Raw genomic sequence first — 17936 nt, 5'->3', positions numbered from 1 at the left:
GGAGATGAACGACGGCCAGTCAGTCCCCTCTCTCTAGCCCCTCTCCTACTCCACGCCTCAGCTCGCATCGCTTTCTTTCAGCAGCTGATCGGGCCCTCTCATGATCTCCCTCACCACACGCCGCACCAGACTGTCCTTGTCCACTGTCCACTCCGCTTCAATGGGGCGCATCGGACGCAGCAGGCGCCACGGTAGCGTAAACGGACACTCAGCAGCAAGCCAATCCGCCTCCTCATCCTCGGCCTCGCCCTCTTTCTTTATATCCTCCTCGAGCCTCTCAGCCTCTGTTTCCTCGCCCATGCCGAGCAACCGATTGACGATCTCATCAAACTTCTCCGGGGTTGGAAGAGACTTCATCAGCCGCTGATGGTTCTGGTAACTCGCCGCCACCCACGCCTCCGGCATGTACGGGGATAGCTGCTCGAGGAAGGGCAAGCACAAGTCCTCCAGGCTAATGAGCACAATATCGCGGCCGAGACCCTTGAGGGGCTGTGTGCTCGTCGCACTGTCCAGCGCATTCGAAGCAGAGGCGTCTTCGTCCAGTGGCATTCTAGTCGCCTGCTGCCTCAGCTGCCCGTCCAGCGCCAGCAGCGGCGGACGCATAGAGGAGTGGCGACGCGCTGTCGTCTCGCTCGGCAGCGTCATGTCCGCCACACGGCGCGACGGCGGCGGGGTGTCCGCAGCTACCACGGCCTCATCGCCGCTGCGCTGCAGCGAGGTCATGGTGGAGGCTTGAGCAACGCCTTGCCGCCAAGGTTGTTGCTCTGCCAGAAGCGCCGTGGCAAACGTTACCGCCGGCGCGGAGACGGGTGCGCCGGGGCTTTGAGCACCAGACCGCCTCCGCAGCACTTCCTCTCCAACCCTCTCCCTATCCGCCTCATCCGTCAAGACCCTTAGCAGTTGCTGCTCCTGCAAGCGTTGCAGCAGTTGGTACTCCCGCTGGCTCTGCCGGTACACCTCCGCCGTGTAGGTGACGTTGCCGGACAGATAAACCTGGTAAGGGCGGAACAGGTACGCAAAGTCGATAAAGTGCAGCACCGCTTTCAGCAAGTCGGGCACGTGTGCATCAGTGATGTACGCACAGCAATTGAGACAGAAGTTGCCCGGCTGAGACGGGTACAGCAGCCGCGTCGCTGTGTCGGCCTGGGAGGAGGAGCGGTCGGTGTGGGTATAAGCACACATGCAGCCGTGCCGCCGCGCGTTCTCCTCCCCCATGCGCACGATGTTCTGCTTCAGCGTGGCATGGTTGCGCTCGTCTGTGGCCATGATAAGGTCAGCCAGCATATCGTACACCTGCGACTCGCGGCTCGTGGTCCACTCCTTTACAACGGCCGGGTCGGTAGCGTCACTGGCGTCAGCAGTGTGAGCTGTGGCGAGGAAGGGAACAGGAAAGAAGTGCAGCTCTGGTCGACTCAGCAGCGCCATCACCAGTGCGACAGTGGCACCCTGCTGAGGCGACGCGTAACTGCAGAGCATCGCGTACGGGTGTTTCAGCTGTCCAAGCAGGCGGTTGTCGGCGCCTGTGTGAGCAAGCTGCTGCACCATGGCGGTGAACAAAAACGTCATCGCCTCATCATCGGAAAGTGCAGCGCCGGTGCTCCCTTCGTTGAGCCACTGGTGCGCCGCCATGACGACGTCGATGGCGTGCACCGGATTGTGGAACGGGTTTCCGCCGCGGAAGTACGTCGCGGCCACCTCGAAGAACCTCTTCAGCTTCTGCAGGTTCCATCCGAAGCGCTGCACGAACCCGTAGCGCAGAAACACGTTGAGGCACATCGCCACGTAGAAGGCGCAGCTGTCCGTGAACCTGTATGCGTCCATCAGCTTCAAGACGTTTGTTGGGACCGAGGCCTGGTCGATGCCTGCAATGAACGGCACCCCAAGCCCCCTCAGCGCCTCGCGCGTCACGCTCTCCGTGACTCGAACAGGCGTGTGACGACAGAAGGAGCGCAAGAAGCGCGGGCCCGAGCGGCGCTGCGCCCCATTGATGTCATCGAGGATGAAGCTCGGCATAACTCCGTCCATGGGGTCTACACCGCCGTTCATAGACGAGCGGCTCAAGTGAAGCACGGAGAAGCGGCGCAGGCGATTGCCGTTCACGCCGTCGCCGATGGACGACATGCCAGCGGTGTGGCTGCTGTTAAAACTCGGCACGTCGTCATGCAGCGATAAAGAATCTTGGCCGGCGACGTCGAGGAGCGTAGCGGCGCCATGCCCCCGGGTCGCACCAGCGCAACCGAGGTGGCTGCTGGCGTTGGAGACTAAGCTGGTCGCCCTCCGCGGCGTCACGGACGCCTGGCGTGTGCCTTGAATCACTGTGGATGGCAACGGAGCAAGCTGCGAGAGCGACGTCTCCAAGCCAGGTGCGTGTGAATCCATGTTCGGCGGCTGAGCCCACGCGAACGGAGTGGCGGAGGCGTTCACCGCAGGCAGGGTCAAGATGGTGCCGCGATGAGGGAGGTGGTAACGCTCACCGTCATGGGCGGCAGCGCCGCCCCACCAACGTGGCAACTGGTGCGAGTCGCCGCCGCTGAGCAGGGACGAGTTGGTGTGCGATGACGGCTCCCGGAAAGGGGTGCAGGGAACGCTCGCACCCTCCGTATCAACCGCAATGAGGGAGATGACGTCCGGCACTTCCGTGGCCGCCACCGGCTCTGGGGCATCGCCTGAAGCAGCCTCTGTGGCCGCCGTCAGCGGGCGCGCAGCCATCACGGCCGACAAGGTGCTGCTCGGCCGATCCCGTTGCAGCAACAGCTTGAGCTGGGCTTCTGCCTCTGCATTCGCGGGCTGCTCTGAAGGGATGCTGTCGGTGCATCGGTGGATTGATGCAGACTCAGCGGACGCAGGCAACGGCGGTGGGGCGGCAGCGGCGGCGTCGTTGCTGCCGCACGGCGCGTTCGACACGGCGCTGTGGTCGTCGCTTACGGTGCCATTACCTTGGAGGGATGACACCCCAGAGCTGCCGCTCTTGGAGACGTCCATGGCCGTCATCAGCAGACTGGGTGGCGTGATGGCACGCGATAAGCGTCTGGCCGGCAATTTGCGTGCCGGGTCACTGGCAGAAGCCGCCGCGGCCATCGATGGCAAAGGAGCGCGGCGAGCCAAAAACCCCGCCGCTGCCACGGCAGCCCCCCCCTCCGCCACCTTGAGCGGAGCGCTCGCCAGCGACGGGAATCGCGTCTGTGGCGCGACCAACGAGCCGGTCGGTCCCTCGACGCGCTCGAGCACTGTATTCGCGGTAGCAAGGCTGGAGTTGTCGCCATCTGCGCTGAAGTCACGCTCACAGCGTGAACGGCCCTGCGAGAAAGTCGCCCCCGAAGTCGCCCCAGACAGCGCCGAAGTCCCAGACGAGCCGCTGCCGACGTGCACCAGTGGCGTTGCCACACGCCGGACAAGATTTTGGGGGTGACGCGAGAAACGCTCCCCGAGCAGCAGTGAGATGTTCTGCTGCTTCGCTGCCACCAGCTGGGACGTTGTCGCGTGAATCGCTGCTTTGGTGGCTGAGTGCAGTGCAGAGGCGATGCAGCGATGCGTCGGGGAGCCTGCAGGGCTAGGAGACTTTGAGTGGAGAATGATGGTGGAAGGGGCCATGTTGGCACCCGTGCAGGACCCCGTCGCCGGCCAAACTCCACTAGATGGGGCAGTGGGAGAACTGAAGCCGGCGTTGCTGCTCTGGTTTCGAAGTGAACGGCACTGGGAGTGCTGTCGGCGCAGTCGCGAAGTCTTTCGTAGGCCTTCGCCGGAGCAACGTTGATGAGCCTCCGCCGAGTCGTTGTCATTGCCAGCACCGCTGGCGAGCGGATCATTGACGGTGGAGCAGGGCCCCCCCCTCTCCACTGATGGCACCACCGCCGAGCCTGCCAAAAACGGCAGTGAGGGCCCTGATAGAGGTGCTTCGATGTCAGCCTTCGACGGCACCGTGGCAACCACCGACGTGGCGCTGCACATCGCTGGCGCGAGCGCAACTGCGCCTCCATCGACCGCCGACGTCAGAGCACTGGGGGCGCTGCCGCTGTTTGCGTTGCACACACATCCGATGGTAGATGGGGTGAAGGACGGTTCGGAAGAAACATTGACGCGGTCCAGAGGGCTGCCCTGCCGTGGTGAGAGTTGCTGCTGCTGCTGCTGCGTTTGACAATGTGGGTAGGTGAAAATCGAAAAGGACACTGCCGGCGCGGGCCGTCGCGGTGGGCAACTGCCACCGGGGATGCGTGGACTTGTCGGCTGCCCCAGTGCCGAAGCTGGCAGGGCGGTGGGGGCGAGTGGTCTCGCAGATGACGAGGAGACAACTACGACAGCAGCGGGAGGTCGCGCAACGGTGGCAGGCGATTTGGCTTGGAGAAGCTGGGCGGACACCCACTGCTGCAGCATCGCCGTCGGTACGTTGCTCTGAAGCAACTGCTGCAGGTGCTCAAGAAGCTGAACAGACCGCGTTTCAGTAGCGGGGGTAGACTGGTTTGGTGTAGGGACGTGGCTGCTCATCGGCACGCCTGCCACCAAAACCGCTGGTGGAGAAGCGAAGTCACAGCGAAGAGAAGACACACCAACGGCAGTCGGCCCAGTCGCCGACGTGTCGATGATGGTGGGGGGGCAACTCTGCTGCGACTGGCCCCCACCGCGGCCTAAGTGAGCCACCTCTCCGGCATTTGCCAAAGCGTGCTGACCGTGGGTGGGAACGGCGTCGCCGAAGCAGAAGCTGGCAGATGCGCTTGGGTGTAACGGATGACTGCGCCCGCTGGAGGACCTAGCAGAGGTCGCCCCTGTGGCGCTGAGTGGAGCTCCCAGCTCGGCTGAGGGGGCTACGCCTCCTGCCTCACTGCCTGAACGCCCAGGCATAGCCGTCGGAGGCTCCACGTCGGATGGCTTCGGTGTGCGACCGCGATTCGGAGTCGCCCGCAAAACCACGGATGGAAAGAGGAAAAACAAGCTGAAAGATAAAGGGCGTAAGAGCCCACACAAACACGCGCGTGCACAAGTGATCGCCCGTATGCCTGCCTCCAGGGGAGTCGAGGAGGGCGGGTGGGGGTGAGTAGAAGCGGAAGCGGAGAAGCAGCACAGCGGTCGGCACGTGTGGTGACGGTGTAAGCGAAGCGCACGACAGAAGTTCCAGTGAGAAACAAAACAAAAGGGAGGGCTGCGAAGAGGGCTGGAAGTGGTGGGCGGAGGTGCAGTATAGAGGAGGGAGGGAGCGTCGTGGGAGAGACAGGCACACAGACACGCGCACGACACCAGCAAGGAGAAAAGGGGCTACAGAGAAGGGAAGTAAAAGAAACGAGGCACCGACAAGAAATAGTGGGAAGAGCGACGTCGGAGAGGTTTGACGGGAGGAGAGGAAACTGCACGACGGGGCGAGGCGCGGCGCGCCTGAAAGACGGCGGCGGAGGCCGACAGAGAGAGAAAGGAGAAAAGCGAGGAGCCCTCAAAGCGAAATAAAGGAAGAAAATGCTCGTTGTGCATGCGTGGATCCTGTGAGTGTGCTGGAGAGGCAGGCGGGCAGGCAGGAGGGTTGGAATGTAGGTGAGAGGGGCGAGAAGGGGCACAGGAGGTCACGCGTACGAGGACGAGACACGCCGAGGGAGAAGTGGTGATAAAAGAGGAGGGCGTGGAGGGAGGAGGGAGAGGGGCTGCTGGTCAAGAGAGAGAGGCAAGATGATCCAGGAATACATACCGAACATAAACGAAAAGGAAAAGTCGCAGTAACATGAACGTGAACATCGACAGCAAAGGAAAAGCGAGAGAAGACTATAAGAAGGGGAGGCGTGGCGGCACGCAGGCCCAGAGGCAGAGAGGTTACGCTTTAGAGCTTGTGCGTGGTTGATGCACACATCAGCGTGCGTGTGCGTGTGCGTGGAGGGCGGGAGGGCAGGAAGGTGATTTGTCGTGTGCTTGCTCGCTTCCGCTATAGATCTGCCCGGATCTCTGAGCGCGTGCGCAACGCGCAGATAGGGCAGGGTTGTCCAAGGAGGCAGGAGGTAGGAGAGGGTGCTAAGAGGGTCACTTTTCGCGTCACAGAGGAGCGGGACGGGGCGGATGGCTGCTGCTTGCGGCGAGGTGCGACGTTCTCTGCAGTCCGGCTCAATGGCTTAGACGGTCACGAACGTAAGCTTCAACACACAAGAGTGCAGGCGCCGTGCAGAAGTAGCAGGCACGCGGTCCTGCCCCTTGACTAACACAGAGAAGGCCTCTTTCTTTCTCTTTCAACGTATCCTTCAACCATGAACAGGTCAACCAACACGCACGCATGCACCGCCCGCAGCGCACCCACCCCTGTTGCGCCCACGTCTATGTAACGGACACCGGCCAAGCACACGCACCACACACCGCTGGATACCGTTCAGCCCACTGCAGAGAGCGCAGGCGAGGCCCGCGGATTACCCTCAACATCACCGAAACGCAGCAAAGGCAGAAAAGCACTTGGCGGATGCGCATACTTGTTCCATCGTCGACACCATTCGTAGGGAGCTGCTCCCAACGTGGTCATGACCGCATGTCCCTCCGGCACTGCGACATCCCACACCCGTCCGCCGGCGCCAGGGAGTCCCGCGACCGTGCCCGAGGGCAGGTTGTGAAGGCTCTTTGTTCGCCCACAAAGCGTGGGCGCCGGACCCTTGCACCGTGCACGCAGAGGTGACTCCGCACTGCCAGGGACGCGGATGGGCTGAGCACAGCACACGAAAGAAAAGCGGCCCTTCGCGGATGGTTGAGAGGCGGGAGACAAGCGACGTCGGAAACCCGCCGACATCGCGTAGGCTTGAGAGCGCACGCCCATTATCGCGCGCATTCGCCCTTTTTCCTCCTCCTCGCTCCCATCCCTTCCGCGATCCTCTTCCGCGCTTCCCAATCGTGCGCGCAGACACACACACACACACACACACACACACACACAGTGTGAGGTGCACACACCGTGAGACCGCATCCTCTCCTAATGTCGAAGCGCAGCCGGTGCCTACTCCCATCCACTGCAAGTGTGCTTCTCCTCAGCACTCCTCGTGAGGTGTGTAGGCCCGCCGTTGCGTGTCGCGTAAAACAGCTCCGCACTCCCAGACACCATGAAAGAAGCCCGAAGAGAGACGCAAACGCAGCCAGACACCTACACGCACAAGAGTGGGAGATGCTCACGCCAGGGTTCAATGCGCACTAGCAGAGCACGTGCGCAGCGCACCGCCTCAACGCTGCTGCAGCAGCGCGCTCTCCGTCAGCTCCTTCCAAGCCACACGCACCGACTCCAGCTGCGCGGCTGCGTGAGGGAAGCGCGTGCGAGCCACCGTGTTGCCGAGAAGAATCAGCCGCGTCGGCGTCTCGATACGAAAGAAGGGACTTTGCAGGAGGTGCTGGTGGCCGTCCACGTAGGCCGACTCCGCCGCCGCGCAGAGGACGTGGCCAAGGCAGTACGGCGACTCACGCAGCGTGCGTTCGGTACTCGGTGGCACCGAAGCAGTGGCAGCACTGCTGCCACGCAACTGGTCGCTGCCGAGGCGCTTCGCGGTGGCCGCTTGCGTTGGCAGCCGCGTGCTTGCCACCGCTGCCGCCGCCTTCTCCGCGTCCGTCAAGTCATGGCTGGGCAGCACAATGAGGAACAGAAGGCTCTGCATCGACTCCTGCGCACGCTTCAGACACGACAGCAGATGCGTCCCCATGTGCCGAAGAAGAGTCGTGTCGAAGGGCGGGTTGACTTCGACATGGCACCCTGGCGGCGGTGCAGCGCAGTCGGTTGGTATGGGCGCTCGCTGAGCGTGACAGTCGCCGCTGGCACCGCCGAACTGAAGGTCAAAGAAGGACCCCATGCTTCCAAAGTGCCTGTCTGTGTCGGGGAACAGAGAGCCAAACTGAGGCAGCTGCGCGTTCAGCGGTGACGCGAACGCCTCGGCGCTGATCTCGAAGGCGGCGGCAAGGTGCTCCATCACCGGGGGCGGCAAAGCAGCCTGTGGGCCTTGGTTGTACCCATGCCCCCCGAAGAGCGTACGATACCGAAGGAGAAGGATAAAAAGTCGCCCAAGAAAGATGCGCTCTTCGGCTGTAGTTGTGGCCGTGGTCAGGGTGGTGCTGGCTATGGCGGTAGCCGCGGGAACACCAGTTGGTGGATCGTCATCGGCCAACAACAGAGGAGGCGAAGAGGCGCTTGGGTGGTCGATCCGTCCAGCAGACAGGGGTAGGCAAGGGACCCTTTCACCGGCAAGCGGCATTGTCGACGGTAAGCATGCGTCCCCTCGATGAAGCGCCACAGTGCTCCAGCTAGAGTCGCATGACGCTTCACTGTGGACATCAGTGGTTCCTGATGCAGTTAGGCCAGAAACCGCTTGCGGCCTGCCTGTAAGGCGTCTCAAGAGCGACGTCGCGAGCCACGAAGGCAATGAAGCCGGCAGAGATGCGCCCATCTGCGCCCCTTCGGGGCTTTTCACCCTCGCCGCTCTGCTTTCGTCGCTGGCGCCCTGGTCTGCCTGTTGCGGCTCCAGCGACGCGGAACGCGTTATATCGTAAAGAGCAGCCAGTTTCCAAGCAGAGCGGAGCAGCACCTCCACTGTTGGCGACCGCGTCGCCTTGGTTGTAGCAGCATTGTGGCTGTATCGCACTGCCTCCTCGCCTTCTTCCGCGTCCTCTCTTCTCCGCTTGGTGTAGGCAGCACTGGAGGTTTCCGTGTCTTGCAGACGGGGTCGTGCCGCAGCTGACGAGGTGGGTGTTGCCGCACGTCCGCTTGCATGCCACTCGCTTCCTAGCAGGTCACTGGTACTGTCCGCCGAATCCTCCAGTGTCAGCGCGCGAAGCTGCACAGATCCTCGAGCATGGTCCACGCGCACCTGCAGCAGCACCGCAGGTGCGGCAACCCCCGAGCACTTAGCAGAGGTGACAGCGGCGCCTTCTATGGCACACGTCGCGACTTCTCTCGAGGGTACGCGGAGCAGCACAGATGAGGGATTGGCGGCGTTGATTGCTCGATGAATGCGTCCCGCTAACTCCAGACGCAGCTGTCGTGCGCACAAGGCAAGCTGTAGGGCCAGCGCCGCTGCGGCCTCGGGTGGGTCAGGCATACCGGTTCCTTTGCCGGGGCGCATACCGCTACAGTCACTGCTGCTGTCGAAGGCGGCGGTATCGCACGAGATGCGACCGTCTGCGAGCTTGTGTTGCTGCTGCTGAAGTGCGCGCAGGAAGAAGACATAGACGCTGGTGTTGACGCCGCGTTCGCTGTAGAGCTCGTCACAGGGCAGAAGTGGGTCCACATAAAGCGCCACAGGAGGGTGCAGCAGCAACGCATCGCGGTCGACGCGCTCACAGGTGATGCTATTGTTCTCGGTGTCGGCAACGGCAGAAATCGCAGTGTCTGTGCTTGCCGTTACTCTTATCGCCCTCCTATCACACTCTTCCTCCGCCGTGAGCGGCACGACGTCTACCCAGTATGCCCCGCGCGCCATAGCTGCCGTTGAACGCACACGGAAACGCTCTTGACGGCGCAGCATATGCTCCGCCTCCGACGAGGACGCAGACGTGCGACTCAGATACGAGGACGATGGTGGCGCGGCACCACCTCTCTCTGTCATCATCTGCGCCGGCGAATACAGCGATGCTGCCGGACCTCCGGGGGAGGCAGTCTGATCACCGCCAGGAGCGGGGGCAGCCGCCCCTCTGACTACTGCCTCCGCTCCCACTGCCTGCTTCACGACGGTGGCCCCGACATCGAGTGGAGTGACAAGGCGCCGGCAATCCCATTCCGCGTAACTGTGAAAAGTGTGCTGATCCACCTCGCCGAGGCTCTGCATGACCCACCGGGACGGCATCTCAAAAAACTCATGGTGAGTCACGAGAGGCGGAGAGGAGCGACGAGGATGCGACGTCACCGGCGTCGCGGAAAGGGAAGGCGGCGACGGTGTGGGCTCGTGCCGGTGTCCGTTGGTGCCGGGCCCGGTTTCCTCGGGCAGTCCGCACAGTCGGCGCAGGTCTCTCTGCGTCAGTGCCGTGAAGGCGGCGTGACGCCAGCACTCTGCGGCCACGGCAGTCGCTACAGAGGCTTCGTCGTCCCGCGGCTGCCACTGCGTCGACACAGAGGGAGAGCCCCCCGCCGTGCTCGACTCCATGAACCCTGTCGTGTCAGAAATGGGTGGAGTAAAACGAAGATAATACTCGGTGCGAGAGCATCGGCGCAGCGTATAGTGCAACGGACATGTCAAGCGAGGTGGAGAGGAGGGCGACTTGGCGGCCATATCGGATGTAGCGGTACCGTAGCCCTCAGAGTCCACAAGGTGACCGTCATGCACGCCATCAAAGAGCGGCGACGACAGCGGATGGGAGTAACGATGAGCGAGTGCCTGCTGCATGATGAGCGCCACTCGATCCCGCTCAAACACCTCCGCCACGCCATCGCGCGTGGTTCGCGCATTCATGTGGAATGGCGAAAGGACGTGGGGGTGGGTATGTGGCGGCTACCAAGTTCTTCGCCGGTGTGAGGCGGCACGAATGGCAGCAGATGAGAATATGTCCAAAGAGAGAGGGCAGAGCAGAGCAAAAGCAATGATGATTAGAGGAAGACGCAGCCACTATGCTACAGAGGCCGGGAGGGGGACAGGTTGAGTGCGACAGAAGGGTAGAATCTCCATCGAAAAGAGGATCGGTCATTATAAGTCTGCCTCGCGCTGCCGCCACTCGTCCTGCTACACCTTCCACCACCCCACACACACATGCGCACTACTCTCCTTCGCACAGTCCAAGCATTCCCCCTTTCAGATCTGCCTGGGGCCAGAGTAACGTAACTCACCAAAAAAAGGGGGTTCGAAAGAGCAGAAGACTTAGTCGCGTCCTCCGCCTCTTGCCCCCTTCGCTGCGCATTCATCAAGCCACGCACGTCGGCTCCGATGCCGTGGCAGGCTGTTATGGGAACATACTTGCGCCCATACACCATCTCACATCACCTCCCACGCAAAAAAAAAGAAAAAGCGCATCCACGTGCACTTTCTGTCGCCTCCATTTCTGGACGCTTAGGGCTGGTATTGTCAAGGGCGATACCCAATCTTCTGGTGTGCTTCCTTCCGTGTTTCCATGTTTAGTTGCGTGTTTGTGTGCGTGTCTTTTCGATGGACGTCATCGTCGCCCACTCGTCACGCAAACGAAGAAAACATGGTTCATGTGTTGCTCATCCCCCCCTGTTGCGGCCTGCTGTTGTCGTCGTCTGTCCTCATCGCAAGGGAGAGACACAAGAGCGACGCGCGGCAGCGCGAAAGAGGACGAGGAGGGCAGAGGGCAGCGGGAGAGAGGAGAGCAAAGGGGAGAGGGAGAGGGAGGGGGTGGGGGCAATACAAAAAGAACGAAAACAAAGCGCACACGTATATGCGTATACATATACATGTGTCTGTATACGTGTGCATCAATGACGGTGTCAATGTGCCGCTGTGTATATATGTATTGTACGTGCCCACTATATGCATTGCGCATTATACACACACACGTATACATGCATATATACGCATACATATGCGCACCTATACATATATATGCATATATGTGTACCACCATCACCGCCTCCACAAGGGCGAGTGCACGCGCACAAGCGGAACACCAACTGACAAGACAAAGCAATACTACGAACCACAGAAAAGGCACACCGGTGGAAAAGGACAGAGATCCCGTGAACGATGAGGTCTTCTGCCCTCCTCCTCCCCCTCCCTCGTGAAAGGAGTAAGGGACAGGGGCCGGAATGCTCGGAAAAAGAGAAGACAAGGGAATTCGATGAAGCGGAGAGGCAGGGAAAGGGAGGGAGGGGTATATGCGAGCGAAACAAACTTGAACTATGAAAAGGGCAGAGGAGGAGGTGGTGGCCGGGAGGCAGGAGGGGCTGGCGAGAATGGAGTACACGCGCACGCACACGCCGTGAGAAGAGCGGAAGAGGTGACAAGAGGAGAGTTGGTGGAATAGGAAAACGTGAGGCTGGGGTCAGCGACTGCAACGCAGACACATAGCGCACAGAGACGAGAACAGCACAGAAGAGAGAAGGCGGAGAAGGGAAGGGGGTGTGCCGCATGAGGAACAACGTTTCGCGCCAGCCTTCCCGTCAGGCTTGCTCTCCCGCTCTTGGCGCCGGTGTGTCTCCATCTACCTATCCCACTATTCCCTCAGACACGCATGCAACACGCATGCGCCATCAATGCAGATAGCAGAGTCACCCGATGCACAAGAGAGCGACATGCATCAGAAGGCAAAAGAGCTGCAGAGCTTAGGAAGACAGCTCCATAATCACCGCCCTCCCTATTCCCCCGCCCCTCCGCCTCTCTCATGTTTGTCGAGCATCTCGTCGGGCGCTCTCAACGTGGGTGCGCCCGCTGTTTGAGGCGCGCGCAGATAGGGCAACCGGAGACTTGCCTACAGGCGGCAATACTTCTCCTCCGACTGTGCCCGTGCCGGCACGGGCACTCGAGCTCGGTGGAGGTCCACGAGCTGAAACGACGGTAGTGCTGGCACCGGGTTGCTTCACTTCGCCGTTGCTGAAACGTCGGCGATAGCCGCCACCCGTGTTGCTGTTGGCGGGGGTGCTGCCGCTGCTAGTTCGGTCCACCGGTGGTGATGTACGGTCCTCAGTTCCGTTTGCGGCACCAATTCCATTGCTGTGTGGCGGGTGCGATCTCCCGTGCTCGGCGGTGCCGAGGCTGCCATCGGAACGGCTAGCGGGGGCAATCCCAGAAGCCCGTAGGCTCGCACCGCCGCGGAGGCGGCTGGTGCTGAACTCAGCGTCAGGAGTGGCCCTAACACAGTCCGCGCCGTTCGAGCTCGCCTGCAGGGATGGGGACTGCCTCTGCGGGGACTGCTGCAACGGCTGCTGGCTGAACCGCCGTTGCTGTGATGATGACTCGGGCTGCGTCTGCGACGGCAAGTCACCGTGGCTCGCCACAGTGCTGGACACTGTGCTCTGCCGCCGCTGCTTGTTATCCTCCATGCGGTCCTGACGCTCCTGCCGTAGTCGTTGCTTCTCACGCTCCTGCTCGTACCTCTTGCAGAAGTTGGACAAAACCCGCAGCACCTCATTCAGCGAAAAAGTCTCTTTCTTCTCGCACAGGAACTCCTGCAGGCGCTCCGCCTTACCGTTGATCGACTCCGCCAGCTTCTCGACGCGCTCCAGCTCCGGTAACGAGCGGTAAATGAACTTGCCGAGCACGTTCGTCCAGCGCACATCGTTCTTCAGCTGCTCAATCAGATGCTTGCACTTCTGCAGGCGGCCCCGCAGCTTCTTGAGTTCCTGCTCAATGCTGGCAACGTCAATGTCACGACCCTCGTCGACGGCCGGCATCAGTTCGCTCGAAATCGCCTGCAGGTGCGGGTTCACTGTGTCCAATATTTCAGCCACGTACTGCAGTAAGGTGCCTTTGCCGTCTGTTGTCCTAAAGTCCATGATTTGCGGCAACTGCGTGATGGGGAACCCCTTGGCACCCTGGAAGCGGCTGCCAGCGTTCAGGAAATTGCTCACCTCGAGAAGGAAGTACAGCAGGTCCGGCAGCGACGGGGAGGCGAAGGTGGCGTCAATCGCCTTATCCGCCTTGCTCAGCTTCTGCTCCAGGTACTCGAGCCGCCCATGCAGCTCGTACCGCAGACTCCAGGCATGGATGCGCTCGGCGTAGTGGTCGATGCGCTGGGTCATGAGGAAGAAGCGGACGGCTTGCGGCAGCTGCTGTTCCTCTGCACGCTTCCACGGGCCGCCGTGCTCCTTCTGTGCCCGCGCAATGGCCTCGAAGTCGTCCGAAGTGGGAATGATCTTGAGAAGGCCGGAGATGCGCTCCTCGCCGAGCGTCAGGGTGTCGAATGTGCGCACACTCGCCTCGATCTGCTGAATGGGCAGCCGAATGAACTTCAGCACAATGCCGACGTTTCGATCACGGTTCACATCGAGAATGCGCTGCACGCGCGACGTCGCCTCGTCCTCCTCTATCGCGTGCTTTGGCGCCGCCTTTGGGAAGAGGGCAAGCAGCTTATCACGCGCCCCGGCTGTCAGCTCGATTGGCCGCGCAGCCTTGAAGATGGCGTCATCGGAGTCACCGACGGCGCCGTTGATCGGCACGTTGCGCGTTGTGCTGCTGTTTGGCACCGGGGCTGCTGCGCCGCTCGCGCCCTTTCCTGGTGGCGGCGGTGGCCCGTTACCCATCCGTGGCGGTGGCGGCGGTGGCGGCGGTGGCGGCGGTGGCGGTTGCTTGGGCCCGCCTGTCGGAGGAGGGAGGCCAGGCGGATGTGGTGGAGGCAAACCCGCAGGAAGGCTCGGAACGCCACTGCCGCCGGGTGGTGGGGGTGGCGGCGGCAGCGGCGCAGAGCTAGCGGGGCCACCTGCTTTGTACCCTGGCGGTGGCGGAGGTGGAGGCAAGCTGGGAGGAGGAGCAGGGCCCGCCGCAGTCGGCGCTGTGGCAGAGCTCGCGGGTGGTGGTGGCGGTGGCGGCGAGACGCCGCTGGCGGGCGCGGATGTGCTGTTGTTATCAGCGCTGCCGGCCGGCCAAAATGGCCGAAGAGAAGTTGTGTCTACAAGCTCCGAGGACAGTTGGTGTTGTCGCCGCTGCTGCTCCTTGTCCTGATGGCTCTCTGTGTTCTTGCCAAGCTGACTAAGGACACTGTTAAGCAGGCTCTCCGTATGCGGCGAGTGGAACGGCTGGCCAGTAAGCTGCTGCGACGCGATGAGAGCCGACCCAGGCGCTACGGATGCAAAGTACGTGCCGCTACTGCCTGCCGCACTGCCGACTGTGCTGTTCCACGCGTGGTCTGCCCTCCTCGCCTCCGCAGCGGCGCCTGAGCCGCGATAGTCATTCAGGTTCACCGCTGCAACGCTCGAACGGCGAGGAGCGATCACCCTCGCAGAGTGCGGCGATGGCGGCGAGCGTCTACTGGAGTGCCCGCTGACACTGCTGTCGGCGGCGGAAGTGCTGGTAGAGTCGTTGAGGGCGGCGGCCGAACTGCCAGTTTCGGCAGCGCCGCCGCCGGTTCGCACTACATGCAGCGACGGCAGATCAAGGCGGCCTGCGAGGCGCGTCGACACATTCTTCGCCTCTCGCGACAGGGATGGTCGACGCGACCGCTTTGCGGGCAGTGCTGCATGTTGAATCATGTCGGCGACGGCTGCCGCAGACGGCAACTCGTGCGAGGAGGCCCGCATAACGTTCAAGCGAGTCGCGTTCGATGGATGACGTGTCCCACTCGTACCGCGGTCGGAGAAGGGCGGCGTCGTCATGGACATCGCCGGGGAGAGCGGTCGTGGGTGCGGGCGACGCAAGTCGTGCGCCTTATCCGATCCACGCGATGCGCCCGTGTCTGGTGTCAACAACGATGGCGCAGTTTTGGTAAAGGCAAAAGCGTTCAAGGTGGATGTGGTTGGGGTCGAACTTCCGCTCCGGGACACGGGCTGCTGCCGACTCGCGCTATCGGCGCCCTCAGCAGCCGTGCAGCCACCGCCGCCGCCGCTGCTGCGGTAGAGTTGAAAATCCTGCGGCGACAGACTCGTCTTCACGACGTCCTCGCCGGTGGCGACGTCGATGACCTCGGCCGCGCTGTTGCTGATGCCGACGGCGCCGTTGAGCTTGTGGTATACAGCTTCAATCTCCTTGCGGTGGTCCGGCCGCGGCCGTGACCCACGTGTCGCAGCGGCGCGAGCAAAGATGTTGCTTATGGCGTCCCTGTTGCTGTTCTTTGACGCTGTGTGATCCTCTCGCAAGAAGACGCGTGCGTTCTCCATGTTGCCGTCTGTCAGCTGCAACGCCGTGCGGATTTCATCCGTAGTGCGGTCCGGGAACTCGGCCTGCAACTGGCGCGTCTCACCATTGGGGCTTTGACCTAGACGCTGCAGCAGCAGCGGCAGCTCCTCAGCCTCTGTGGCTGTGAGCACCTGCTGGCGAGACGCTGTGACATCGTTCGGCAGCGAGATGGACCTCTGGCCAGATTTCTGTGCGAGGATGGCGGCCGCCTCCTGTGCGTCGCCGTTGGTGACGTTCAGCGTCCGCACCACCTCGCCCTCCCACTCCCGCGGCAGCTCGAGGAAGAGAAGCAGTCGGCGTACTGTCTCTTGCGTTCCGAAGTGCAGCACGTCGATGTTCGCCGGCGAGGCAAGCTGCACATCCATTTCGCTCTGGAGAATTGCCAGCATGAGGTCGGTGTCGCCCTGAGCGGCAATCATAACGTCGCGCACGTGCTCTACAGTGACGCCGTGCGCCTCCGCTACAGACTGCAGATAGTCCTTCGACACCTCCACCGTGTTCGGCCGGGAGAAGCGGCGAAGAGATGCATGTGTGCCACTCGCCGACAGCGAGCCGCGCCGGCGACACTCACTCACGGAGGGGCGGCAGAGTTGCTGCAACGACGTGGAGGGGGAAGCTCCCGGCTGCGGCAGAGTCGCGCCGTCAATGCGTACGGTGCTGCGCCGCCGGGGATGCTCCGGCGAGCGCACGCGAGCGGGGGCGTTTGGCGAAGCAGTGGGTCCCCCAGTGTCGACTGTCACGCTGTCACTATTCATCACATCAGGAACGGTGAAGTTGCGCTCCGGAGTAACATCCTCTCCGGCCTGCGCGAACTCGACATACGTGCACGACCGCCTCACTGGGGGCGGGCGGCGGAAGGACATGGTTGTGCGCGCCTGAGCTACTCCAAGGTGGCTTTCGCTTGTTTCAGTTGCGTTGCCTCGCCAGCCGCATACGGGCTCCAGCGTGGTGATTTGCTTCCCTTTTGGAGTTGTTCTTTTTTTCTGTGTTTGCAACAGGCGCCGTGAAGCGTGCACCACGTCGTAGCTTGCTTTGAGCTGCTTGGGGCCCTGACTATCTGTGAGAGTGACCAAAATTTTTTGGACAGTCACACACACGCACACACACACGTAGCGGTTTGAAGAATAAAGATGAGAGGATACAATGCTGGGGGTGATGAGGTAGGGAAAAAGGTGGAAGAGAGAAGAGGAAGCAGAAAAATCTGTCCAACGTACGACACATAAGAAGAAAATAAGATTATACGAAGAGATAAAGACGCGAGAGGTGCAGACAGAGGGGAAAAAAAATAAAAGAGATGGGGGGAGAGAGTAGGGGGGTGGCGGCGAAGGCACCCAGAGGAAAGCGAAGCGCAGCTATATAAAGTGCGGCACGGCACAAACCACGGAAAAGGGCCACAGGCGAAACGGGGGAGAGCAAACAAACGCAAAGAACAAAGGCCTAAGAAGGAAAAAGGAAGGGCGAGAATGGAAAAGGTATGCACAGAAAAGTGAGAGAGAGCGACGCAGACGGAGGATGGCAATGCGAAAGAGACAGATATACAAATCAAGATATATTATATATATATATATATAGATATCTATAGCTGCAGCTATATAGAGGGAGAAGTGGATACACAGAGTCAGCGCAGATATCTACCGCAGCCAAGGAAACAACACAAAAGCTGAAAGGGCAAAGAGCGAGAAAATCTTGCTCGTAACCTCGTACGGCGCGTCGCGCAACTCCGCCCCCTCCCTCCTCCTCCTCTTCCTCCCCTCTTTTTTTCACGCGCGCTCTGGCGGACGGGCGGGCACTTTCCCCCTCCCCTTCTGCGGTGTTTGGGCTTGTCGCTGCTGCCGCCTCGTCTGTTTGGCACGTGCGCGTGCTCTCCCCTTTCGCCTTCCCCCTTTTACGTGTACTTTCTACCGTCTGTCTCGGAATTGAATCGGCAAAAGCACACCCCGCTGTCCGCAGAGGCGGCAGAGAGAGGGAGGGGAGGGGGGCAGCGTCGCTGCACGCACTGCACACCAGCACAGGTCTACACCGATAGGCACTCAGAGAGCGCGCTACTATGAGATGAGTGGCGAAGGCGACGACGACAAGGTGAAAGGAAGGTCCAGCCCACACCGGAAGGAGAGGCGAGAGACGGCAAACACAGAGATGAGCGAGCCCACCACAAGCGCAACGAAGACACGAAAAAAAAAGGATGAGCACACACACGCACTCAGAGACACGACACGACAAACGAGAAAAGGGGCA

At 61.5% G+C, this 17936-nt stretch overlaps 3 protein-coding genes across 3 annotated transcripts; all 3 read right to left on the bottom strand.

Annotated features, from left to right (window-relative positions):
• Window positions 1-57: 57 nt before the first annotated feature.
• On the bottom strand, window positions 58-4836 carry LDBPK_171060 (hypothetical protein, conserved; the record flags this gene model as incomplete). Its single annotated transcript, XM_003859912.1, has 1 exon — window positions 58-4836. The coding sequence occupies one exon, from the start codon at window positions 4834-4836 to the stop codon at window positions 58-60; it is 4779 nt and encodes a 1592-aa protein (XP_003859960.1).
• A 2330-nt stretch (window positions 4837-7166) lies between these two features.
• Window positions 7167-10373, bottom strand: LDBPK_171050 (hypothetical protein, conserved; the record flags this gene model as incomplete). Its single annotated transcript, XM_003859911.1, has 1 exon — window positions 7167-10373. The coding sequence occupies one exon, from the start codon at window positions 10371-10373 to the stop codon at window positions 7167-7169; it is 3207 nt and encodes a 1068-aa protein (XP_003859959.1).
• Window positions 10374-12253: 1880 nt separating this feature from the next.
• On the bottom strand, window positions 12254-16564 carry LDBPK_171040 (formin, putative; the record flags this gene model as incomplete). The annotated part of the gene is made up of 1 exon (XM_003859910.1): window positions 12254-16564. The coding sequence occupies one exon, from the start codon at window positions 16562-16564 to the stop codon at window positions 12254-12256; it is 4311 nt and encodes a 1436-aa protein (XP_003859958.1).
• Window positions 16565-17936: the final 1372 nt, after the last annotated feature.

The sequence above is a fragment of the Leishmania donovani genome, chromosome 17 (assembly GCF_000227135.1).
Source record: "Leishmania donovani BPK282A1 complete genome, chromosome 17".
NCBI classification, from domain to species: domain Eukaryota; phylum Euglenozoa; class Kinetoplastea; order Trypanosomatida; family Trypanosomatidae; genus Leishmania; species Leishmania donovani.
Note: the sequence above shows the minus strand (reverse complement) of the source record. Positions and strands in the feature narration are given on the sequence as shown.